We start from the raw sequence: 27,002 nt of genomic DNA, 5'->3' as shown, positions 1-27,002 counted from the left end.
TTGTATGACTTGACCTAGATACACAGATAAAATACACAGGAGCTGGGATTTCTCTCTTCTTTGTATCTTTTTTACATTCTCATTGAACTTTTTTTTTTAAGATCAATCCATCTTAGATATAAACCTTATATATTTATTTTTAACTGTTTAATAGAATTCTGTTGTGCAATAAGCCAGTTTACTCATCATTTTGGTTTATTTATCCACTCCCCTACTGAGTTGACTGCACCTCTCACTATGGCAAGTACTGGGCAATGAACAATCAAATACAAGATTCTCTGTGTGCATATGCAAGAGTTTCTCTGGGTCAAAGAGCTTGTGCATCTGCAGAATTAATACATATTGCCAGATTCTTCTCTGAAGCACTTGTATTCATTAATTATTTAGTTGGTCATATTATATGTGTTCTTTCCCCAGAGCTTCACCAACAATTGTTACCAATGTTTTTAAACTTGTGAAAATCTTGGAGGGTGTTGGGGAGTGGAGGGTGTAAAGTAATGTCTAATTGTTGTTTAAATTTTCATTTGCCTGTGTAAGTACGGTAGAACAAGGTAGAACATATTTTTTTTGATGTAGAGAGTCACTCTAATTTCCTCTTTGGTAAATTAGAACCTCTATCTCATTAATTTTCAGTTTCTCTTCTTTCCTAAATAATCCATTGAATGCTATATATTGTTAAGTGTTGAAGTCTTTAAACGTATTTCAAATTATATGGAACTTGAAATTAACACTTTGTTATTGATTTCTAATTACATTCATTGCTTGTTTACAGAATTTGGTCTCCGTGATACTGATTCTTCACTGTTTGTTGAAGCTCAATTGTATATATTCTTTATGTTTGAGGATATTATGCGCATACAATTTTTTGGATATAATTTTTAGTTCAAGGGTTATATATGTCCATTAGATCAAGCTTCTGAATTTAATTATACCTATATTATAGATCCTTATTAACTATTTTCTGGCAAACTACATATGGAAGTTTCATTTGGTGCTTTTTCAGACCTCTGTTCACTTTCCATAGTTTTTTGGTTTCCTTTTTATAGTTCCAGTTCCTTGTTTTTTGTCCATTATATCAAGCTTCTGAATTGAATTTAAATATTGTAAAAAACATACTATCTTATTGTATTTCTTCATTTTTATTTTATTAATTCAAGTTCGTTGTGTGCTAATTTTCTGTTCATCCAACTCTTGCAAAAGGTGAACAATTTCCTCTTTTGTACTTTTAAAAAAATTTTATTGTGAGCTCATCTTCAGTAGGGCTTCTTCCTTGTCAAAATCTTGTGCAGATTGAGGTATGAGAATACCCAGAATTTTGGTTGTTGTTTGCTTGCTTGCTTTTGTCAAGGATACTAGGATTTTCCCCTGCCCTGGGATCAAATTTTTTTAAATTTCTTAGCGCCAAGGTGTCTGTGATTCACAGATGGTACACATTCAGACACCAGTGCATGCAAGGCACAAGCCTAAATTTTTAAAGTTCTCTCAGAAGACCACTTTTTTCAAACTCTAATTTTCCTTGTCATCCCCGTAAGCTGTTGAATAAATTATTTCTATCCTTCTCCCTGCATGTATCACACTTAGTATCCCAGTTGTATACAAGATGTCAGTTCCAGCGTTTATAGCATTTAAGTGTTCTCTCCTGTGCACAGATGGCCATGAAACCCAAGCCCACGGTCACTATTACTTCTGACCAGCTGCCCATCCCTGTCTCCCCATCAGCATCACCACCATGGTGTCAGCTCACAGGCTTGCGGCTCCTCATTTTTGCATACGTGCATTTCACTTCCTCTTTCGGAAGCATCTATATATTTCCAGTGTTTCTATCAGAAAGGCTTGCACATAAGCTAAGTTCATAATCTTGCCAGAACCACAGTCTTCATTTCTGCCAAAAATAACATAACCTAAATTCCAGTGTAATTTTCTGTGTTACCTTTGAAATATAAAAATGGTTGTAATCTAATCCGTAAAAAGCAAATTGAATAAGGGTTAATTACTCAAGACCTTATTCCCACTTGGAATGCCTTTATGGGGGAAAATCATTTAAACTTAAGACCTCAAATCTTCAATTCTTCAGATGGAATTGTTCTGTTACCAGGAAAATAAATTATGCAGCCGTCTTAAGAAGACATCATCAAATGTGCTTAATATACAATTATTTCTTTCCAGTTACTATATTAATCAAAATAATTCTTTCGGAATAAGTGACAGTTTAATGTACTGCAGATTATTTTCCTAGAAGACTATAGATATAGAGAAAAATAGAGCAGAAAAAGAACTCTTTGAGGTTGGTGCATTTAAATGCTACAAAGTTCTCAGTATTTACTATAAAATAAATATTCCTTGAGGCGCTAAGAAGTGTTATTAGCTGTGAGCAAGACAAGGAATCTTAGAGCTTGACTTCTAGAAGTGTACTTTGTTGTTAGAAATTCAAGAGGTGGACATAAAAATTGGCAAAATTTTTTTTTATAATATTGGCTTGGCGTAAGTTTGTATAGGCAACAACTTCCTCAGTCGTTTAGAAAGAAGTAGAAGTGATTCTAACTGAATCTGTCTGAAGATGGCATTTGAGCTGGGCTTCAAAAGGTGAGTACGGCTTTGGAGAGGATGCATCAGAGAACATTTAGGTGGGGACACGGTGTGAATAAAGCCATAGAAGTAGGAAATCTCACAATGTGTTTGAGGAACAGTGAGTGGATGAGATGAATTTGTTTAGTCTAGAAAATTCTTGAACAGCTGGTGTCACAAAATAAAAGGCCTAGAGGAGAAAGGGGCCTATCATTCACGGCTGAAGTGGAGAAGGCAAGCCCCATCTGAGGGAACCAATTATGACCTCAGCCCAGCACCGGTGTAGATGAGGTTTGACCACATCTGATTTTTCCAGAGAATTTGGAACTTGGGATTTGGGGGTAAATCTTGGCTTTTGGGGGTAAAGTATTGGCAAATAACTTAGAACTTGAAAAGCATAGTGTCACTGCCAAAATATGTTTCTGGGGGCCTGATCAAGCCCATAGGTCACCAATTTGCCATCTCAGACTCAAAGTGAGTAAAAAGAAGGATGTGACCAAAATAATAGGTTGGAGTCTGGACTGATGATGTGCAGATACAATCCCCGAGAAGCCAGAGAAGGCGTGACCTGATTAATATAGTTTTTACTACAAACTCAAGAGGGAAAAACGCAGAAAATACTTTTCTGCATGATATTTGCCAAACTATTTAGTCCAGCTGAACATTCTCGTGAAAAGGGATATGCATGCTCTTTTTTAATTAAAAAAAAAATTTATTGAAATATAGTTGATTTAAATGTGTTAATTTCAGGTGTACAGCAAAGTGATTCAGTTATATATATATATATATATATATATATATATATTCTTTTATTATCAATACATTCTCTTCCATTATAGGTAATTACAAGATATTGAGTACAGTTCCCTGTGCTGTACAGTAGGTCCTTGCTGGTTATCTATTTTATATATAGTAGTGAGTATATGTTAAAATTGGTCTTACAATCTACAGACTTGAACTAATGAAAAGTTTTCCTCTGTTACCCTAATTGTGTGAATATTTTTATAAAGGGGATTGAATTTATAAAGAATTTCCACTGGAACATTTTCCCCATTTGAGATTTTAACAAGCATGGACATAACTAGTGGATACATGATAAGAAATAGAAGATAATTACACAGTTTATCTAAACTAATTAGATATCTGGTGTTGAAAACTTCAAGACCTCTTTTCTCTCCTTTCTTGTCATATGTGTATGTGTGGGCATGTGTTTTTTATTTAGAGTTTCTCCAACTCGCTACAAACAGAAGAAATAATTAAAATGTTTCGTAGTCTATTGGAGACTATTGCCAAAATCTCCTTGGTAACATGTCCTTTACTTGGACATCAGAGTCTTGATTTTTTTTTTTTCCATTGAGATTCATCAGGAAAGACAGAGACAAAAACCCAATTTTAGTTTCTCAGAAACTCAGATCCAGGAACCCCATTCAAGATAGAGATGATTTATGAAGACCCTCTTTTTAAAAACGGTGGATTTGTATCTTGGTGTATTTGTTCACGCCACCATCCTCTACACCAACATTAAATAGACTGACAGAAATTGGATATCGGAAGACTCAGTCAATTGAAATATTAAAGACAAATAAAAGCTAATGTCACCTAACTTTATGTAGCTTTCAAACTCTATACCCATTTTCTCTTCTGAGGGTATTGAAAATGAACCTTTGGCTTGACATCCCCCTGTGAACCTATATAGATAGATAGATAGATAGATAGATAGATAGATAGATAGATAGATATCAGTATATATATATATATCAGTATATATATATACTGATCTCATATGACAGTTTTTACGAATGTGAGTTCTAGATTCATTTCAAAGCCTGGCTCCTCCGCTTATTACCTGAGTCAGTTTTTTGTTTGTTTTGTTTTCTTTGACTGCACTACATGACATCCAGAGCTCTCCTGACCAGGGATGGAACCCGTGCCCCGTGCAGGGGAAGCACGGAGTGTTAACCACTGGACTGCCAGGGAAGTCCACCTGTGTCAGTTTTGTTTGTGTTACTTACCTGTCTAAGGCACAGTCTCCTCATCTATAAACTAGAGACAGAATTAGCTGCTTCATCAGGTGTTATAAGGATTAAATAATGTAAAGTGGTTACTAAATCTTCAGTACATGTTAATTTTACTGCTACCACTACTACAGTTGCTATTGATGTAACCATCATCATTGCTATTGCCAATATGTGGTGTTTTACTAAAATCATGACTACAGCAGCTGATTTTGTTCCCAAGAAATTATATGTAACTTTATTTACAGAACAAATACAGCAAGATACAAATCCACCGTTTTTAAAAAGAGGGTCTTCATAAATCATCTCTATCTTGAATGGTTCTTGGATCTGAGTTTCTGAGAAATTGCCTGCGGTCTTTACTGAAAAGCTGCTGCCGATGGTCAGGGATGACGGGCTTATTTTTAGCCATCTTTCTAGCCTGAAATGGAATTTTGTCAAGATTGAGTTTTTTGAATGTGATGCAGAGAAGGAGGGCGGTGTTTCTAATTTTATCATCTGCCCATAAAATCATGCTGTAGTGCTAGCTAATTCCATTAATTTTTAAAATATACTGGTTTAGGTTCACAGGTTGCAAAGGTATTCTGTGGCTAAATGGTATATTTTGAGATATGTAGTGACTCTTTCTGATCCACTTGAGAGTCACCAACAAAACAATTCCAAAGAGTCAGTCAGCACCTGAGTTGCATTAAGAGTCTGTCATAAGTGAACATACATGATTCTGGTCTTCAAATACAGTGCTTTATGTGTTTCATACAAAAACGTTTATTCATAGCAATGCAAATGTATCTGCAAAAATCCAAGAAATAATACTATGTGTAATAGGATTCTGAAGTGTTAGATATTCTTAAATGAATAATCCAGTATTTTTTTGTTGACAAGTGAGGGTATGTGACTCTCTGTGATTTCTCTGTTGAGAACATGCTAGGCAAACGGTGTAAGCAAGTCATGTTATGGCGGTCATTCTTTACAGATATCATGGCTGTACTGAGTGTGGTGAGTGAGGGGGAGAGAGAAAGAGGTAGAGAGAGAGAGGACAGAAATTCATTGCCACTGCCAAGTTTAAAAATAGATTTGACATTATTTTAAATTAGTGAATTAAATATTTTTCATTCTTTAGAAGGGAAAGTTTCCTTCTTTGGATGGCAAGTTTAATGGAATTATTTTAATAAAGTACTCTATTTTCTTTGTCAACAATTACATTCAAAGATATCAGACAATTTAAAAATCTTTATCCGACCAAATACTGAATTGATTTTGATGAATACAAGCTATATTGATCCTAACATTTTGAACATCCTATGTTAATCCTGTGAATGTTCTGTGCTCACTCTCTTGACCCCTAAGGACATTTCCATTGTATAGTGGATACAGACGTTACCGTTAGAATGATAGCATCGTTTCTGATTTCTCATCTAGAGGGCTAGATGAATTTGCTAGAACTTCATCATACTAATTTAATTTTTTAATCAAATACCTATACAGCAGGGTTAAACAGTTTTCTTCCATTTTCTTTTTATTGTATTGGAATTATTTTTATCCAGTTATTTTATACATAAACTTTACACCAAAGATTTAATTCATCAATCATTTTTTTAAAATTCCACATCAGATAGGATGAGTTTTCTTTTGTGACAAATCTTCTCAATTTAAGTTTTAAATTGAGAACTAATTTTTTTCAAGAAGATTTTATTCTTCAGTCATTTTTTGATGAATAACAAATTTGACTCTGTACAGTTTTAGCTATTGCAAATTTTGTTATTGATTCATTGTTTCTACTATGTCTAATTTTCCCCCAATCAATGTTTGCTATATTCAGTTTTCCTAAGGAATGTTTATTTTCAATCAGGTCATTTTTGTTTTGTTTTGTTTGTTTTGGAAACTAACCAATTTCAACTTGCTCTGTTTTAAACATTGTCAACTGTATTTGTCTCATTTCTACTAATCATATTTATTTATTGGATAAAATAATTAAAATTTGTTTTTATTTCTTTGAACAAGGAGCAAAGAGCATGAGATAAACCAAATCATGGTATCTAGATGGGGATGGGGGTCAAAGGTCATAACAATCAAAACACTGGGTCAAAATATATCCTCCTTCAAATTAGTCGACACTGCAGTGGAATCAGGAAACAAATGGTTTAGCTAAGTGATAATGAAGCCTTTGAGATATTCAATATATTTTATTCTCTGTCTACATTTATGGATCACTTTATTTGAATGCTCAAATTTCCCCACTGGCATATGTCCATTTTTAGTTATATCCATGATAGATGACGAAAATTAGTTGTCAACTCAACTTCGAATTTAGAAAGCTAACTTATTTTTGAGTAATATAGTTATTTGTGAAAAAGTGATAGAAGAAGTAAAAAGGAACCAACATTTTAAGCAGGTAATCACACTCCAGGAACCATGCCAGATGTTTTGCAAAATTATCTTCTTCAGTCATCACAACAGACAAGGAGACATTTTTATTTCCATTTTTTAGTTGAAGAAGCTGGAACTTAGAAGGCTAGCTCACCTGAAATCACATTATTAAGCAATGATGGGGCTGCAGTCCAAGCCGTTCTGCAAACCCAAAGCCTGTTTTATATACATGGCAAGAGTATCTATTCTGTGGCCTCTATGATTTAGAATGATACGCTTTTTCACTTAACAAACAGGTACTGAGTACATATTAGGTGCCACACCTTGAATTCCAAGTTAGGCTTAGGAATCAGGTGTGTTAGAGAGACCATAATCTCTACTCTCACCAAGATGCCAGTCTAGCAGGAGCTACAGCAGGTAATCAATGTGGTTAAAGTGCGGTAAGCCAGTGGGGGGGATAAAGGAGCAGAGAGCTAATGAATTGATCTGTTTCAGCAATGGAAATGAAAAATTGATTACTTGGATTACTGAAAAGTGAGACAAGATAAAAATACCCCTAAATTGTCTCACTGCAGGTGAGACAATTTGGAATATCCTGAAAGATCCTTTAAGATGTTTATAAGTTGCATCATAGTGATGATGATTCATAATGATTACAAATAAGTATCTAGATACCAGCATAAGAGTTCAATGTCATCAAACTGAAATCTTCAGTATGAGCCTCTCAGAAGACTGAAAAGTGTCTGTCATGCTTCTACGTTTATTGGACTTTGTAGCCAGACTGAATGACCCTCAGATGAATCCCAAAAGGTTTCTCCAGGAGTTTCTCAAAGCCTCAGTACGATTTGTTTTATCATTTCTTTACAAATTACTTCTAAAATTAAAAATGGGCATTATCTTTTTGCATTATCAGATTCTCAAAGCAAAGTTGAACAAATTCCCCTTGACTCTATGAAGAATTAAACTAAATCCACCCCACAGTTATTTGTGATTTCTCTGTTACACACACACACGTACGCATACACACACACACGTGCGCATATACACACACATGGAGAATGATTTGACAATTTTTCCTGTTAATTTATCCAAAGGTTTAACATTCTTGCCAGGAAGTATCAAGGCTCATCGAATATGAGCCTTGATATCACAGTTTAAACCCAACTTTTCTTGTGGTGGTTGATCTTTGATACCTTGAAAGAAAAGGAAAATATTTAAGTTTGGAAACGTGTAGGTTAGACATACTTTACGTGACTTTCCATCCCACACCTTTCACTTTAGCCAAATTGCATGATTTCCCTTTCCCCATACATGCATTGTATTATACTGGCCTAGTGCCTTTATTCATGTGCGTTCAGCTTCCCAAGATGTACGTTACTCCATCTCTGTTATTCCAAATCTTACTCATTCTTACAGTACAACTTAAATACTCCTACCCTCCTTTAAACCCTTTCTGATTGCTCTAGCAAGGAGCACTTAGTTTGGTCCACCTTATACTTGTATTAGGGTTTCCCCCAATAGACTGCCCCATAATGAAGACCTCATCTCCCTTATCTTTATATAATACACAGCATCTCAAGCATTATATGTTGTCACTAACTATTTGCTAATTGAGTGAATTAGTTAATTAACTAATTAGAAGCTATTTAGAGACTATGGGACAGGTAGAAGCAATGAAGGTAACATTTTAGTCTCCTGGTTCAAGAAAAGCCTCTCTTCAGCAGTGGTGGAGGTTAAAGCAAAGGGAATTGATCTAAATGTCGACCTGGCTGGGAACAGAGCATTCAGAAATCAGGAAGTGTTGGGCTTCCCTGGTGGCGCAGTGGTTGAGAGTCCATCTGCCGATGCAGGGGACACGGGTTCGTGTCCCGGTCCGGGAAGATCCCACATGCCGCGGAGCGGCTGGGCCCGTGAGCCATGGCCGCTGAGCCTGCGCGTCTGGAGCCTGTGCTCCGCAACGGGAGAGGCCACAACAGTGAGAGGCCCCTGTGCCGCAAAAAAAACCAAAACAAACAAACAAAAAAACCTAGTCTTTCTCCTTAACAGATGTCCGCTCTTGGTCATGTTTTACTTTAACCTTTTTTAGTACCAATATTTTAATATCAACATTTCATATAGTAATACTTAGCTGTTAGAGTTGTAAGAAATTAAATTATACAATACAGGATTAAATTAAAGGATATATAAATATTAAAGCATATTTATGTTTTAATATATAAACATTATATATTAAATATATGTATTCAGCACACTGAATATATTCACATTGGTTGATCAATGTGTGGTCTCCAACCACAAGTGCACAAATAAAAATATTACAACTTACTACCACTATTTTTACCATAATCAGTGAGGTAACAGCAAAGCAATTGGAAGCCAGGAAGTATTCTGAAATACGAGCCCATATCCTACCCATTTCATGTCTTCAGTATCATATCTCATCATGGAAAGTAGCATTTGTAATTATGAATGATGCAAGAGCCTTGATATCCAAGAAGGATATGATTGTGTCCTTTATATCTACTATTGTATTCATTATTTTCCACTTATGGAAATAGGATTCTGGATTCATATTTTACACATGTTTTCAATAATGAAGGATTTTAAAGGTCTCCGTTATTTTCCGTAAGACTGAAAACCTTCATTCCTTTGAAAAAATAGCTTTTTAATCTAAGCTTGCTCTGTGTTATGCCGCTCTCTGCTAGGCACTGGATGTGAATTGGGTGAGTTAACCTTACAACAGCTTGTGAGGTAAGTTACTGCCACGTTCTCCATTTTAGAAAGGAACAAACTAAGGCACAAAGAGGATAAGACTCTTACCCAACTTTACATAATGATTAAGTGGCAGAACTAAGATACAACAAGGTCAGGCAATATAATTCCAAGACAAGTTTCCTATGCATTTCTGGATGCCGCGTTGCTTGCCTTCTGGGTTTTCAAGCTTTCCTGCGCTGCCTGGGCTGACACTCTTCTCTGTAGTCATGTTTCTTTTCTGTGTTCTGTCTGTGCTTCTGGCCCCTTTATGTGTTGCCTCTCTGTACTCTGTCTACTTCTCATTTTTAAAAATTCCCATGCCACCCTTTCGATCTCTGACATAACCCCATTGCCCTGTTTATTTCAAGTCCAGTCACTCCGCCACCCACTGACTAAAAACTTATTTTGGAATGGTCACACAAACTCCCACTACTTATTGTGCTTCACAACCCAACAAGCCATCAAACAAAGTTAGTTACATGTTTTTAAATGCATTGCTAGATATGACTCAGAATCAACTCTTTTTTTTTGATTTTAGAAAAAATTTTTTTTTCTCTTTTATTTTTATTTTTTTAATTTTACATCTTTATTGGAGTATAATTGCTTTACAGTGGTGTGTTAATTTCTGCTTTATAACAAAGTGAATCAGCTATACATATACATATGTTCCCATATCTCTTTCCTCTTGCGTCTCCCTTCCTCCCACCCTCCCTATCCCACCCCTCTAGGTGGTCACAAAGCACCGAGCTGCAGAATCAGCTCTTTTAAAGGAGAACAAAGGCTGACACCTCAAAGTTGGTGTTTCATTTTGAGACTCGGACATTTCCTAGAAACTTGAGGAACATGCCTTCAGAACGGTTTCAATACCAAGTAAAGATAAATAAAATCCAGAGGACTCTTTAATGGGCTATTTGAGTAAAACATTCCAACATATTATGTGGTCTAATTTATCTTAGAGTTACTTTTATCATTGAGATGTTAGAAAATGTATCTCCCTCTAATGTATTTGGAAGAAATGTAATCAGGATTTTAGTTTGAAGTTCTTTAAACCAGAGAAATTTGAGATTCCTCTTCAGTAGATGCCAAAACCCTATGTTTCTAACTTAAATGACTGTCAGGCAAGTACTAAAAACAACTGAGAAATGGTCTGTGGACGTGGATGTGTCAATTCATTTTTCTTCCCTAGATTTGCACCAACTCTGAACCTTTGAGACAAAAGAGAGAACAGAAAGGAAATTGGGGGAAGATAATAAAAATAAAATAAAATAATTTGGCTGGATTCAATTACCTTTATCCTAAATTATCTTCCTGAAACAGGTTTTTGTCCTGATGTAGGTGCAAGTGACGAGTGTTTTGGATTAGAACTTTCTTAGTGACAACTTGTACATGATACACCGAGCTCAGCCATGAATATATGTCCCACAAACTCATTAATCCATGAGAAACACCAGGGCAATTACTCAGGAAAAAATGCCCACACGGAGGCACAGATCTGAAAGCATTGTGAGTTGTATGAGCATTTTAGTTAGGAAGGTTAAGTGCAAATAGTTTATCGTTTATGTTCTGCTTACTTAGCTATGAGCCCAATCTATGTTCGATTTTCCTTTATTTTTAGCACTAAATTTGAGAGACATTTGGAAGTGCCCCAGTTGGCTGGAATCAGGTGGTTTGTTCTGCCTCTTCTTAGGATTGATTAGAAAACTCTACAGTAGCTGCTCAACTGTAGTTTTGGATTGTTTCACATTTTGCATTCTTTCTAAGGTGTTTTTGTTTGGTTTTGGTTTTTTGATGTATGTGATGACAGCTTATTTTTGCAGTTTGCAATAGTGTATAATATTTCAATTAATCATTGCTTAAGTGAAATGCTATATCTTGGTTATCAATATTTAGGAAGTTTCTATAATAGGAACTTCAAATGTAAGTAGACTTCAGAGAATTGGCCAACTCTGGGCTGATTTTAACACAAATGGTACATTTTTTTCTTGACAGTACTAATCGCATCTAACATTTCTTGCTCTGAAGAATTGTTCAGCAGTGGAAATAGAGCAGAAATGATACATGCATCAAAATGTGAAAAACTTGCATCCTTATCCCATCAATATTTGCCAGTGGGTCATCATTCAAATAATTAAAAACAAATAAAAGAGAAAGTCACAAAATCATGGGTTATTACAGAAGCATTTTTCTTTAAAAAATTCACCCATTTGTGAAAAAACATTACAGGATCTTATTTCATAAAATCTTAGACCTGAAAAAGAACCTAGAGATTACTCAATCCAGTCACTTCATACACAAGTTGAAAAGTGGAAGACCAGAAAGGCTAACTGATGCATAAAGGATCATACATGTAGTTAATTAGAGGCAAGACCAAGATTAGGACTCTCATTTCCTGACTCAAAGTCCAGTCTCTACTATTCTGTGATTAATCCTTTTTGTTTCAGACTTTTGCCTCAAAGGTAGATTGTACCACTTCAGAAATGTAAGTCTCCTCTTAGTTTGTGAGAACCAAAGTGTGGGATTCGTGGGAATTCCAAGGAATGAAGTTCCTCTTCAAATTGGGACCTCCTCCTTAGTGGAATCAATGAATCAGTATCAAATACCACTACAGCCTGTGCTCCTCTAGTCTTGTCCTCAGTCATATCCTCTAAAATGGGGACAAGGTGGAAGGTCGAGAGTGAGTTTTGGAAGCTAAGTCTCTGAACTTCTCCTTGACTCTGTTTCTTCAGTTAAAATGTAGACAGTCCATAGTCTAGTTAGTAGTAATGTACAATGTTAATTTCATAATTTTGACAAATTGTGTACCACTGTTATGTAAGATATTAACAATAGGTGAAACTGGGTGAAGAGTGTACAGGGGTTCTCTGTATTCTTTGCAACTTTTGTGTTAAGCTAAAATTATCCCAAAGTAAAAAATGTTCTTTAAACCAAAAAACAAAACAAAAAATTATGGTGGCAGGCACTGGATGAACCTTGAAGAATGGAGACAAGTATGTTTCTTATCAATGATGTTATCAATGCTGTAGGTGTAGATATTTTGAGACAATGGAGTTGAAATCTCAAGCTTTTCTTTGATATTTTGTTTGGGGTGAACAACTCTTTTTGAGTATCTATAGCAGCAAATACAGTATCTCACAATTGTGTTGGGTCTCAATTGCCGCACACTCCCCATACACACACATAAACACACAGACACACTCAAACTTCTGACATTTCTCCTGATAGTCGTCAGTCACCTGTGCAACTGAGCAGTCCCACATTTCAGCCCCTTGCCAAGAAGACTGAAAAGGTCAAAGAAGTTCTCATGTTGTGGCCCTTAGCCATCATTGTCTCCCTCTGCTTTGCCTCTCCCAGCCAGCCACTTGCCTTATCACTCACAAGAATCACAGTGATCTTCCACCTCTCAACCTAATGATGTCCAAGAAGATTAAGTAGGTTATCAGAGTTATGGGGTGAGGGGAAGCAAATGTTAACTATAGTATTTTCTATGCTTGGAATTTACATTAGGAACTTCTTGATCACTTTTAAAGTATTGGGTTGACCAAAAAGGTCACTGGGGTATTCCCATAAGATGGTACAGAGAAACCCGAATGAACTTTTTAGCCAGCCCAATAATATTCAGGGTCTAAATACCACGTTATTCCATGTCTACATTGTGAATTACGTTTGGATCAATCTTCTATTTTCTCTGAGATTATTTATTTTTTATTTATTTTGGGACACATTTCCCCCCTCTAAGCAGAAGTGGACACTGGAAACGCAAACTTTTATAGTAATGGTTTCAATAAGCACAATTAAATGATAGTTTTAAATGATTACCTCTTTATAAGCAGTGTCATATAGCAGGAAGACATGGATGTTTAAGTTAGAGAGTGATGAATTTACCTGTCAGTTATAACAGTTCCTAAAAAAAGAAGAGAAAATTGCTCAAATTCTCTGTTGGGTCTCCATCAGTTTAAAAAAAAAAAGAAGCAAGTTATCTTGAGAGTTGGGTGAAAATGATGTTATATGAAAGAAAATGCCTAGTCCAATATTATACTTGGCCTTGAGTTGAGGTTGGCTGCTGCTGCGAATGTTGTTGGTACTCCACCATGTCCCCTAAATCTGTCTGAGTCTCATCCTTAGGGTCTGATCGATTTGCCTGAGGCATTGTCCCAAGCTGTGGAAGGCTCCTCTGATAGCGGGCATGCCACTGTGGGGAATTAATGCTCCCTATGAGCAGTCCCCAATCAACGACGGCTGAGAGATGGTGCAAATCTTCCCCTGCTCTAACAAGGGTTTGTTCTACACTGGTCCCAGCGTCTTCCAATAGGATTAAGCGCCAGTTGCCGGTAGTGGTAGCTTTCTGGATTAGGCTTGCTTCATTGGCTGCTTCCTTTCTCTGTGTTCCTTCCTTATTATCTCCTAAGGATATTTATAGTACTGGACCCAACACTTAGATTACTTACACTTAAAGGCTTCTCCGCTTCCAGAGAGGCTTAGCTAAGACGGCTTCTTTCTCCACCATGTGTGTATATATATATATATATATATATATATATATATATATATATATATATATATATATATATATATATATAGCATAATATAAATGGCACCTTGCTTGTAAAGGCATTCACCATGCTGCAACACCAGTGCCGTTGGGTCTGTACATATAGCATGTGAAGCATTATGGCACAGCGGACATAGAATCTGGGCTGTCAAAGCACACAGATCTGGATTAAAATCCTGACTCTGCCATCTTGAACATGCATTTAATCTCTCTGAGCCTTAGTTTTCTCATCTTTAAAAATGGGGATAATAATTTCTAAGTTGTTGTAATGATTAATGAAATAATGAATCAAATGATGGATGATAATTGTACCTATTCTATAGGGTTAGTGCATATAAATAAGATAGAAGCACTCAATAAAGTATTAACTCTGTGTCAGCTTATAAAAGGAAACCCCTAACATGGGCTCCATTCTAGTTTCTAGCTAAACCCCATTACAACAGGGTTCATTCATACCAAATTAAGTAAAACACCATTTTGAATGCTAGATGTTATGATACATGTGCTAATCCTTTCTCTCTTTTCTCTATCCATATAAACTCATCTTTACACACACATATAAATCTGATTTCATAAGCTCATGTTCTACTGGATGGTTTTTCATATTACTGAAGTGTTTTATAACACTAAAGAGATTCACTATAGGCTTTCCTTTTTTCTTCCAGTTTTATTGAGATGTAATTAACATACAGCACTGTACAAGTTTAGGGTATATAGCATGATTTGACTTTCATGCATCGTGAAATGATTATCACAGTAACTTTAATGAATGAACATTCATCATCTCAAATAGATATGAAATTAAAGAAATAGAAAAAATAATTTTCCTTGTGATGAGAACACTAGTATTTACTCTCTTAACAATTTTCATATATAACATACAGCAGTGTCAATCATATTAATCATGTTGTGCATTAAATCCCTACTACTTATTTGTCTTATAACTGGAAGTTTGTGCCTTTTGACTGCCTTTATCCAATTCCACCCACCACCCTCCACCCCTGGTAACCACAATCTGATCTCTTTTCCTGTGAGTTTGTTTGTTTGTTTTTGAAATATAATTGACCTATATTAGTTCCTGTTACACAAAATAGTTATTCAATATTTCTATGCATTTCAAAATGACCTCTACAATAAGTCTAGTTATGGTATGTCACCGTACAAAGGTGTTACACAGTTATTGACTATATTCCCCACACTGTACATTTCATACCTGTGACATTTATTTTGCAATGGGAAGTTTGTACCTCTTAATCTCCCTCATATATTTCTTTCTTCCCCCCACCCTGCTTCCCTCTGGCAACCACCTGTTCTCTCCATATAGAATTCTGTTTCTGTTATGTTTGTTAATTTGTTTTGATTTTTAGATTCCATATGTAAGTGAAATTATATAATATTTGTTTTTCTCTGACTGACTTATTTCACTTAGTATAATATACTCTAAGTCCATTCATGTTGTCATATGTGGCAAGATTTCATTTTTTATGGCTAACATTCCATTGTGTGTGTGTGCACGTGCCACATATTCTTTATCCCCTCACCTATTATTGGGCACTTAAGATGCTTCCATATCTTGGCTATTGTAAATAATGCTGCAATAAACAGAGGTGCATATATAGTTTTAGAGTTTTTGTTTTCTTTGGATAAAAACCCAGGAGTGGAATTGCTGAAACATTTAGTAGTTCTGTTTTTAATTTTTTGAGGAACCTCCATGCTGTTTTCCATTTATATTCCCACCAAAAGTGCATGAGGTTTCCCTTTTCTCCACATCCTCACCAACACTTCTTGTTTCTTTTCTTTTTGATGATAGACATTCTGACAGATGTGAGGTGATGTCTCATTGTAGTTTTGATTCACATTTCCCTGATGATTAGTGATGTTGAGCATCTTTTCCTATGCCTGTTGGCCATCTGTATGTCTTCTTTGGAGCTGTTCATATCCTCTGCCCATTTTTTAATCTGATCTTTTTTTTGATGTTGAGTTGTATTTGTTCTTTGTATATTTTGGATATTAACCTCTTCTTGAAAATATCACTTACAAATATCTTCTCCCATTCAGTAAATGGCCTTTCCATTTTGTTGATAGTTTCCTTCACTGTGAAAAAACTTTTTAGTTTGATGTAGTCCCATTTGTTTATTTTTGGTTTTGTTTCCCTTGCGTGAAGAGATGTAGCCAAAAAATATATATATTACTAAGACTGATGTCAAAGAGCTTACTGACTATATTTTCTTCTAGGAGATTTGTGGTTTCAGGTCTTATATTTAATCAATTTTGAATTTATTTTTGTGCATGGTGTGAGAGAGTAGTCCAGTTTGGTTCTTTTGAATGTAGCCATCCAGTTTTCCCAACACTATTTATTGAAGAGACTCTTTTTTCCCCATTATATATTCTTGCCCCACTTTGGAATAGAATAAATGTCCACATAAGTGTGGGTTCATTTTCTGGGCTGTCTATTTAGTTCCATTGATCTATATGTGTATTTGTGTGCTAGTACCATACTGTTTTGATTACTGTAGCTTTGACATATAGTTTGAATTCAGGGAGCATGATACCTCCCACTTTTTTTTTTTTTCCTCTAAGTTGTTTTGGCTATTTGGGATCTTTTGTGCTTCCATATAAATTTTAGAATTATTCTAGTTCTGTAAAAAATGCCATTGGTATCTTGATACAGATTGTATTCAATCTGTAGATGGCCTTGGGTAATATAGTCATTTTAACAATATTAATTCTTCCAATCCATGAACATGGTATATCTTTCATCTGTTTGAATCATCTTTAATTTCTTTAATCAGGGTTTTATAGTTTTCTGAACACAGGTCTTTTACCTCCTTAGTTAGATTTATGCCTAGGTATTTTATTCTTTTTGATTCAATTGTAAATGGTATTGCTTTATTAATTTCTCTTTCTGATAGCTTGTTGTTAATGTTTAGAAATGCAACAGATTTCTGTATGTTAATTTTGTATCCTGCAACTTTACGGAATTCATTTATTATTTCTAATAGCTTTTTGGTGGTGTCTTTAAGGGCTTTCTATATATAGTATCATATCATCTGCAAGCAGTGAGTTTTACTTCTTCCTTTCCAATTTGGATTCTTTTTATTTCTTTTTCTTGTCTGATTGCTGTGGCTAGGACTTCCAATATTATGTTGAATAAAAGTGGCAAGAGTGGGCATCTTGTCTTGTTCCTGATCTTAGAAGAAAAGCTTTCAATTTTTCACCACTGAGTATGAGGTTAGCTGTGGACATATCATATATGGACTTAATTATGTAGAGGTACTTTCCCTCTAAACTCACTCTGTTGAGTGTTTTCATCATAAATCATTGTTGAATTTTGTCAAAAGCTTTTTCTGAATCTATTGAGATGATCATATGATTTTTATTCTTCAGTTTGTTAATGTGATGTATCACATTGGTTGATTTGCAGATATTGAACCATCCTTGCATCCCTGGGTAAATCCCAGCTGATCATGGGGTATGATCCTGTGATATATTGGTGAATTCTTTTTGCTAATATTTTGTTGAGGAATTTTGCATCTATGTTATCAGTGATATTGGCCAGTAATTTTCTTTTTTTGTGATAACTTTGTCTGAATTTGTTATGAGTGTAATGTTTGCCTTATAGAATGAGCTCAGAAGTGTTTCTTCTGAAGTTTTGTGGAATCATTTGAGAAGGATAGATGTAAACTCTTCTCTAAATGTTTGGCAGAATTCACCTGTAAAGACATCTGGAATTTAGTTTGTTGGGAGTTTTTAAATTACTGATTCATTACTGGTAGGTTGTTCTTTTTTTTGTTGGTTTTTTTTTTTTTTTTTTTTGCAGTACTAGGGCCTCTCACTGTTGTGGCCTCTCCCATTGCGGAGCACAGGCTCCGGACGCACAGGCTCAGCGGCCATGGCTTACGGGCACAGCCGCTCCGTGGCATGTGGGACCCTCCCAGACCGGGGCACGAACCCGTGTCCCCTACATCAGCAGGCGGACCCCCAACCACTGCACCACCAGGGAAGCCCCTGTTCATATTTTTTATTTCTTCCTGGTTCAGTCTTGGGAGAGTGTACATTTCTAGGAATTTGTCTATTTCTTCTAAGTTGTCCATTTTATTAGTGTATAATTGTTCATAGTAATCTCTTATGATCTTTTATATTTCTGTGGTGTCAGTTGTAACTTCTCCTTTTTCATTTCTGATTTTATTGATTTGACCCTCTCTTTTTTTCTTGATAAGTCTGGCTAAAGATTTATCAATTTTGTTTATCTTTTCAAAGACCAGCTCTTATTTTCATTGATCTTTTCTGTTGTTTTCTTCATGTCTGTTTCATTCATTTCTGCTCTAATCTTTATGATTTCTTTCCTTCTATTAATACTAACTTTGGGTTCTGTTGTTTGTTTGTTTGTTTTTTAGTTCCTTTCATTGCAAGGCTAGAGTGTTTACCTGAGATTTTTCTTGCTTCCTGAGGTGAGCTTGTATCACTATAAACTTCCCTCTTAGAACTGCTTTTGCTGCATCCTACAGATTTTGGATAGCTGTGTTTTTGTTTTCATTTGTCTCCGGGTGTGTTTTTTTTCTGATTTGATCTGCAGTAATCCATTGATTGTGTAGTAGCTTATTGTTTAGCTTCCATGTGCTTATGTCTTTTACATTTTTTTTTCTTGTAGTTAATTTCTAGTCTCATAACGTTTTGGTTAGAAAAGGTGCTTGATATGATTTCAGTTTTCTTAAGTTTACAGAGACTTGTTTTGTGGCCTAGCATGTAATCTATCCTGGAGAATGATCTATGTGTACTTGAAAGGAATGTGTATTCTGCTAATTTAGGATAGAATATTCTGTATATACATATTAATTGCATCTGGTCTAATGTGTCATTTAAGGCCAATGTTTTCTTATTGATTTTCTTTTTGGATAATCTCTCCTTCAATGTAAGTTGGGTGTTAAAGTCCCCTACTATTAGTGTATTACTGTCAATTTCTCCTTTTAAGTCTGTTAATATTTGCGTTATGTATTTAGGTGCTCTGATGTTGGATACATATATGTTTATAATTGTTATATCTTCTTCTTGCATTGAGCCCTTGATCATTATGCAGTGTCCTTCTTTGTCTCTTGCTACAGTCTTTGTTTTAAAGTCTATTGTGTCTGATATAAATATTGCTATCCTGGGTTTCTTTTCATTTCCATTTGCAAGGAATACCTTTTTCCATCCTCTCACTTTCAGTCTGTGTGTGTCTTTAAATCTGAAATGAGTCTCTTGTATACAGCATATACATGGGTCTTGTTTTGTATCCATTCAGCCACTTTATGTCTTGTGATTGGAAGATTTAGTCCATTCACATATAAAATAATTGTTGATATTTACGTTCTTGTCATTTTTTTTAATTGTTTGCAGTTGTTTTTGTAGCTCTTTTTTGTTCCTTGTTTCTTCTTTTGCTCTCTTTCCTTGTGATTTGTTGACTGCATCTTGTGTTATGTTCGGATTACTTTCTCTTTTTTGTGAATGTATCCATTATAGACTTTTAGCTTGTGGTTACCATAAAGTTCATATGTAACACCCTGTTTATATACATGATTATTTTAATAATAGTGATCTCTTAATTTAAAAGCATTTTGACAACCTACATTTACTCCCCACCTCCATGTTTATAATTTTTGACATCATATTTTGTATCTTTTTGTTTTGTGTATCCTTTGCTACTTATTTTAAATATAGATGACTTTTAGTACCTTTGTTTTTAACCTTCCTACTAGCTTCATGCATGGTTGATTTTTTTACCTTTATTTTATATTTGCCTTTACCAGTGAGATTTTCCTCATAATTTTCATATGTCTAGCTGTGGCCTTTTCTTTTTTTCTTAGAGAAGTCCTCTTAATATTTCTTATAAAGCTGGTTTGGTGGTGCTGAACTCTTTTAGCTTTTGTTTGTCATAAAACTCTTTATCTTTCCATCAAATCTGAATGAAAGCTTGTGGGGTAGAGTTTTTTTGGTTGTGGATTTTTCCCTTTCATCACTTTAAATATAGCATGCCACACCTTTCTAGCCTGCAGTTTCTGCTGAAAAATCAGCTGATTGCATTATGGGAGTTCCCTTGTATTTAACAGTTGCTTCTTATTTGCTGCTTTTAATATTCACTCTTTATCTTTAATTTTTGTCATTTTAATTGCAGTGTGCTATGGTGTGGTCCTCTTTGGGTTGGTCCTGTTTGGGACTCTCTATTCTTCCTGGAACTGGATTTACTTTCCCAGGTTAGGGTAGTTTTCAGCTATTATGACTTCAAGTATGTTTTCTGCCTTTTTCTCTCTCTCTTTTCCTTCTGGAACCCCACAATGCAAATGTTAATGTTCTTGATGTTGCCCCAGATGTCTCTTAAACTGTCCACTTTCTTTTCATTCTTCTTTTTTTCTTTTTTTCTCTTCTGTTTCAGTGATTTCCACTACTCTGTCTTCCAGCTTTCTGATCCATTCCTTTGTATCATTTAATCTACTATTGATTCCTTCTAGTGTATTTTTTCTTTCAATTATGTTATTCTTCATCTGTTTGGTTCTTCTTTATATTTTCTAACTCTTTATTATAAACTTCTAACTTCTCACTCTGTTCATCCAATTTTCTCCCACGTTCTTTGAACATCTTAATAATTATTACCTTCAACTCTTCATCAGGTAGACTCCTTGTCTCACTTAGTTCTTCTGATGTTTTATCTTGTCCCTTCATTTGGAACATATTCCTCTTTTGTCTCATTTTGCCTAATTTGCTGGTTTTATTTCTATGTATTTGGTAGGTTGGTTACTTTTCCTGGCCTTGGGGAGGTGGCCTTTGGCAGGAAATGTCCTATGCATCCCAGCAGCACATTCCCCTTTGGTCACCAGAGCTATATGCTCTTGGGGTGCCCCTGTATGGGTTGTGTGAGTCCTTTTCTTCTGGCAGGCTCACTACTGTGGGTGGTCTGGTAGGTGTGGCTGGCCCTCAGTCTGGTTGGTTGCATTTTGTGAAGGTTGCTGGCTACTGATGGATGGGGCCAGGTCCCAGAGTGGTTGCAGGCTCAAGGGGTCTTAAGGCAGCCAACCTGCTGGTAGGTGAGACTGTGTCCCTGCCAGCCTAGTTGCTTGGCCTGAGGTGTCCCAGTACTGGTGTTGACAGGCTGGTGGTTGGGGCTGGGTCCCAACACTAATAAGCTAGAGGGAGGATTCCAAAGTGGTACTTTGCCAGCAACAGCGTCCTTGTGGTAGAACAAGTTCCCCAGAATGTCTGCCTCCAACATCTTTGACCCCAGGGTGAGCTCCAAGATCAGCAGGTGTGTCTGACCCAGACTCCTTTCAAATGACTACTTCTGCACTGGGTCCTGGAATGTGTGAGAATTTGTGCGTGCCCTTTAAGAGTGGAGTCTCTATTTCCCACAGCCCTCTGGCTTTCCTGAAAGTAAGCCCCACTGTCCTTCAAAGCCAAATGTTCTGGGTGCTCATTTTCCCAGTGCAGGATCCCCAGGCTGGGGAGCCTGAGGTGGGACTCTGACCCTTCACTCCTTGGGGAGAACCTCTGAAATTGTAATTATCCTCCCGTTTGTGGGTTACCCATCTGTGGGTATGGGTCTTGACTATACCCCATCTCCACCCCTCCTACCCATCTCATTGTGGTTCCTTCTTTACATCTTTAGTTAAAGAAGATCTTTTCTTCTAGTCTTCTACACTTTTGCATTAAAGTTGCTCTGTAAGTATTTGTCATTTTGGTGTGCCCGTGTAAGGAAGTGATCTCAGGATCTTCCTATTCTGCCATCGTGGCCACACCCTCCCATAGGCTTTCCTTAAATAACATGCTTCTATTCCTTTCATTAAAGCTAAAATATCTGTTAATTTACCAAATACTAATATAAACTAAACTTTTCAGGAACACATCTATTGTATAAAGCAGGTCACACCTGTACAAACTGTGAATGTAAACATATGCACCATAAAAGTAAGTATATTACTGTATGAAACCTAGATTAAAATAAAAAGAAACTCCTGTTTAGAGTTAAAAGTATGTAATTAAGCAAAATACTGGTTAAGTCTGCAATGAAAAGTATATGGATTGAATTATCATGCTTAATTATAGGCTCTTCTGGGCGTGGTCATTAAGAGTCACTCTATCTTTGAAATTGATATTTATTTCATAAATCTCCTCTGTTTTATTCATCTAATCTATTTTGGTGATGACAGGATTATTTTACGATATCTTTTGTTTTTATCAGATGGCAGTGTATCCAGTATATTTAGATTCTACTTCATTTTGTGTATGCTTTTTCCTTCAAAATTTAGGGGAAAAAAATCAAGCAAAAGCAGACAGACTGTTCTAGGACATCCCTTTAGAGATGGGTTTCTCTAGATTAAAAAAAGATTGGCTTCCAAATTGGTTAAATTGCTTCTTCTGTACAGTACAGTGACATGCTGTCTTGTTACAGTGGAACATGTGCTCTCATTTCGGACAAGCTGTTCTGTGAAAAAGTTTTTTTTTAGCCCCCAGAGCCCATCCCCGGATTTGTGGGTGTTACCTCCTTTCCGTGTTACCAAGTTTTTTTTATCATCATTATTGCTTGTGCTCCAATAGCTGCAACACAGTTTAGTAACAACCCTTCTTAAAAAACAAGATGCTTCTGAAAATAGACAGAACAGTTGGCTAGACAGAAAAGATATATCAACAAAAGTAGGTCTGTTGTTTGTCTGTGTTTTGCTCCCTAAATCGCTTCTGAGACAGTTTCACACATATGTAAATGAACAGGAATTGAGTGAGAGTATAATCTAATATAATCCTTATGACCTATCACAAAATTTTATCCTATTTTATTAAGAAAATCAAATTCTATGAAACTGATTTGGTTTGGAGAATTTTTAAACATTTTACTTTGTTACAATTAAGGAATTTAATCAAAGGTTTTGGCTGGGTTTGTTTGGTTTTATTTTTCTAATGGGAAAACTTGAGGTTCTGTAAGCAAATTCAAGATCAGTAGATGGGTCCAGTTTTTTAATTCATGACCTGATTTTATAGCTGATTCAGCTGAGAGGAAGCAGTGGCTTTACTGTGTGTGGTGGTGTTTTTCTCATTCCTCTGTGCATCAAATAAAAAAATTAGTCATGCAATATTTACTCTCTGGGCAAAATGACATTTTTCAGCTGCTCAGACTTCCCCAGAATTAGTGGGAATGACCAACATGGAACAAAGGGGCAAGCCCCTCTAATCACTTCATTTTTGAGCAGAAACATGACATCGCTTTCAGAGCACTGCTTGGAAGGCACTTGAGAAATAGCCAACCCACCAGCCATTCAACATCTTGTAGTTGGCCGTACTTGACAAGGCTTGGGTCAAATGCCTGTAAGAGCACTCTTCTGCAGAAATCAGCATCCTGCGTACAATGATTTATTCAGATGTCATCTCTGCTTCCTGATTTTACTTGTCTTGACTCTCCCCCGACAGTGCATACAAATACACCAGTAATATTTTTTAAATGCACATGTGCTTTGCTTTTGTGATATCTCTTTAATTAACCTTGGATAAGCTGTCTTTATATCTAAATCTTTTTCCATACAGGATTAAACCAGGTTTTACCAAATCATGCTTTATCACTTCCTCCTTCCCTTCACTTAAAATTCTAGAGCAGAACTCTTTAATCTGGGCCCTTGGACCCAGCCTGTAGGAAAAGGCCATGAACCACCTGAAAATGTACACAAAATTGTGTGTGTCTCTCCATGTGTGCTTTGTCCTGAGAAAAGGAGCATGTCTTTCTTCAGGTTCACAAATAGGTGTATAACTCCCCCAGTTTTAAACTACTGTCACCTAGATTTCCTCCCTGTCATTTCTATTAGTTAAGAAATGCTCAGTTCTATCAGATGGCACCCTTGGGTTCTACTGAGTACACTTAGTCACCACCTTCCTTTTCCATTATGACTCACTCCTGATCTCATATTTCCTCTTATTTTCTGAATTTTGTACTTTCTCTGTTCCAATTTAAGTAACATGAGAAAGAGAAAAGAGATATTATATACTAATATAATATCTGCCACTAACAGGGGTTGGCATTTCTTCATGTGGCATCTCATTTAATCCCACTGCAACTGTACAAGTTAGATAGTGTCCGTATTTCTACAAATGAGAAAATGAAGCTCAGAGAAGTTAGTCATTCCCAAAGATGGAAGGAAAAGTCCAGATTTAATGGAAGAGTCCAGATTTAAATCTGTGTTTGAATGTGGAGTTTATTCCTTCACGAAGCCTTTCCAGACAGAATAAATGGTCATAGTTTACTAATGGTGTCAGCTTTCATAATGTGTAATTTTCATTTTATTATTATTCTCTATCATCAAAAAATACATTCATTATACTTTGTGCAGAGATCTATACAAATTTATAAATGCTCATGTGTTGCTATATTGCATCTGTGTTGTCATATTATTGCAGAGGGCAAGAACAATTTATATGTTCATTAATTCTTTCACTTTTAGAAATAATATTTATTAAACTCTACTATTGTTAGGGGCTTTGCTAAGTTCTGGAATGATGGTTCTAAGTTCTATCTTCACATCAGGTTCTACTGGGGAACTTTTTAAAAATATCAGTACCTGAACTCGGAACCAGAAATTTCAATTCAGTACATGGAGGTGGCACTTGGACAGTGTATTTTTAAAATGCTTTCCCAGCTGTAGTCAGCATTGAGAACTACTGTTCTAGAAGGTGACTTTGCGAAGTCGAGGGACTTTAGTCCCCTAGATCTGCAGCATCAGCATCACGTGGGAACCTATTACAAAGGGAAATTCTCAACCCTTCTCCCCAACCTTCCCATGTGCTGTACCAGAAACTCCAGGGATAGGACCTGGCTGTCTCTAACAAGCTGTCTAGATATTTCAGAGTCAAGCTAATGGTTGAGAAATACTTCTCTAGAGACAAGATAAATGAGACAGAGTACTTGCCATTGAGCATTTCTGTTTGATCTCAAGGAACCCAGTTGTTTCAAATCTGCATTTTAATTACCTAGCACAGTTGCATAATCTGTAACTTTAGTTGATAATGACAGCATTATTACTACTTAAACAATGTAATGACTTTCCATCTCTTCTTGGGCAGCCATTAAATGAAGTGTTAATAAGGAAAGAGTGGTCAATGCCTAACATCCCTTAACAAAAGTCTCATGGACCTTATGGGTTGAGCTGAATTGCCATAGTGTTTCATAACACACACACACACACAGAATTTTTAAATATAAAATTTTAAAGAGAAAATAAAGAGAAAATATTTCCAGTAAAGGATTTTAAAGTGGTCTTTGTGTTGTGTTTTCATTGTATTATTATTAATATTATACTGGCTATTTCCCATCTTTATTAACATAGCTTTATTACAGCTTTATGATAGTATAATTGATATACAATAAAATGCACATATTTGAAGCATTTAATTAGATAAGTTTTGACACATATAAACACCAGTATCGTGAAACAGTTGTAGAGGGGCACCCAATTCCATTATAGGAACCTCATAGTTGTGCAGTTTTCCCCCACCACCCCCAAACAGCAGAATGAGGTTGTAGAGAAGGCTTCCTGAGGAAAACATGAGCTAAGACCTATAAGGCAACTGATATCAGGTCAGGTGAATAAAATAAGGAAAGGTTGTACAGATTAGAAATAAAGCCCATCAAAAAAAAAAAAAAAGAAAGAAAAGAAATAAAGCCCATCTTGCCTATATGAAGTCTAGATTCTTGTGTTGGTTGCTGTTTACTATCATGTAGGGTTGAAAAATACCTACTCAACCCCTTTGTTTCTTAAAATTCCAATTGAGAAATAAGCTTAACAGCTAGTGAAATGTACACCACTGCTACCGAGAGTAGAAATCCCAGGTTCTGTCACTGCAGGTAGTTCTTGCATTAGAGTAACCTGTTCAGCTTTGACCACCAATCCACTCTTGAATGCATATTTCTCTGCTGTGTGTGTTATAAAACAGTTGCATGAAAGTGATGCTTTTGCTTTTAGAGCCATGGAATCTAATTCCTTGACTTGAACTTCCTTTTAACTTTCTTCTTTCTCCTGAGCAACTTCGTGTATCCTTAAATGTTCATTCATCATTACGCCCAGGTGCTAATGCCGAGACCTTATTTTGGGGGCTTAAAGGCTCATTTTTTTTCCATTGCAGGTTGGCTTCCTGAGCTGGGAAAGAGACTGGAATCTCCATACTACGGTAACAATACTTTGGGGGGGCCGTCGATCCGAAGTGCCTATATTGCCGCTCTGTACTTCACACTCAGCAGCCTCACCAGCGTTGGGTTTGGGAATGTCTCTGCTAATACAGATGCAGAAAAGATCTTTTCCATCTGCACCATGCTGATTGGTGGTAAGGAATATTCTTCCTTTAGACCAAGAGAAGGAACAAGTGTCTGCCAAACGGTTGCTGTTATGTTCCCTCTGTCCTAAAACCCAATACAGGGTAGATTGGTTTACATTGTAAGAGTCTAAAAGCACTAATTAGGAAATCAGTGACCAACAGTTATATATACATGTAGATTAGCAATGAAAGTCTGTGATGTCAAGAATTCCATGTTCTGACAGATGAAGAAGTTGATTTTATATATATATATATATATATATGTTTTTAACAGAAGTACTGTTGATTTACAATTTTGTGTTAGTTTCAGGTGTACAGCTCAGTGATTCAGTTATATATATACTTTTTCAGATTTGTTCCCTTATAGTTTATTACCAAATATTGACTATAGTTCCCAGTGCTATACAGTAGGTCCTTGTTGGTTATCTATCTTA

General features: G+C 36.0%; 1 protein-coding gene across 1 annotated transcript in view; it reads left to right on the top strand.

The window, feature by feature from the left end:
• Positions 1 to 27,002, top strand: part of KCNH8 (potassium voltage-gated channel subfamily H member 8) — a gene marked incomplete at both ends in the record, with an annotated part of 386,090 nt that overhangs the window by 272,962 nt on the left and 86,126 nt on the right. The window contains one exon of the mRNA XM_082655515.1: positions 26,380 to 26,577. Coding sequence (XP_082511641.1) covers positions 26,380 to 26,577 — 198 coding nt within the window. The remainder of the gene's footprint in view (positions 1 to 26,379; positions 26,578 to 27,002) is intronic.

Source organism: Grampus griseus (assembly GCF_964374135.1).
Source record: "Grampus griseus genome assembly, chromosome: 5".
In the NCBI taxonomy this organism is placed as follows: domain Eukaryota; kingdom Metazoa; phylum Chordata; class Mammalia; order Artiodactyla; family Delphinidae; genus Grampus; species Grampus griseus.
Note: the sequence above shows the minus strand (reverse complement) of the source record. Positions and strands in the feature narration are given on the sequence as shown.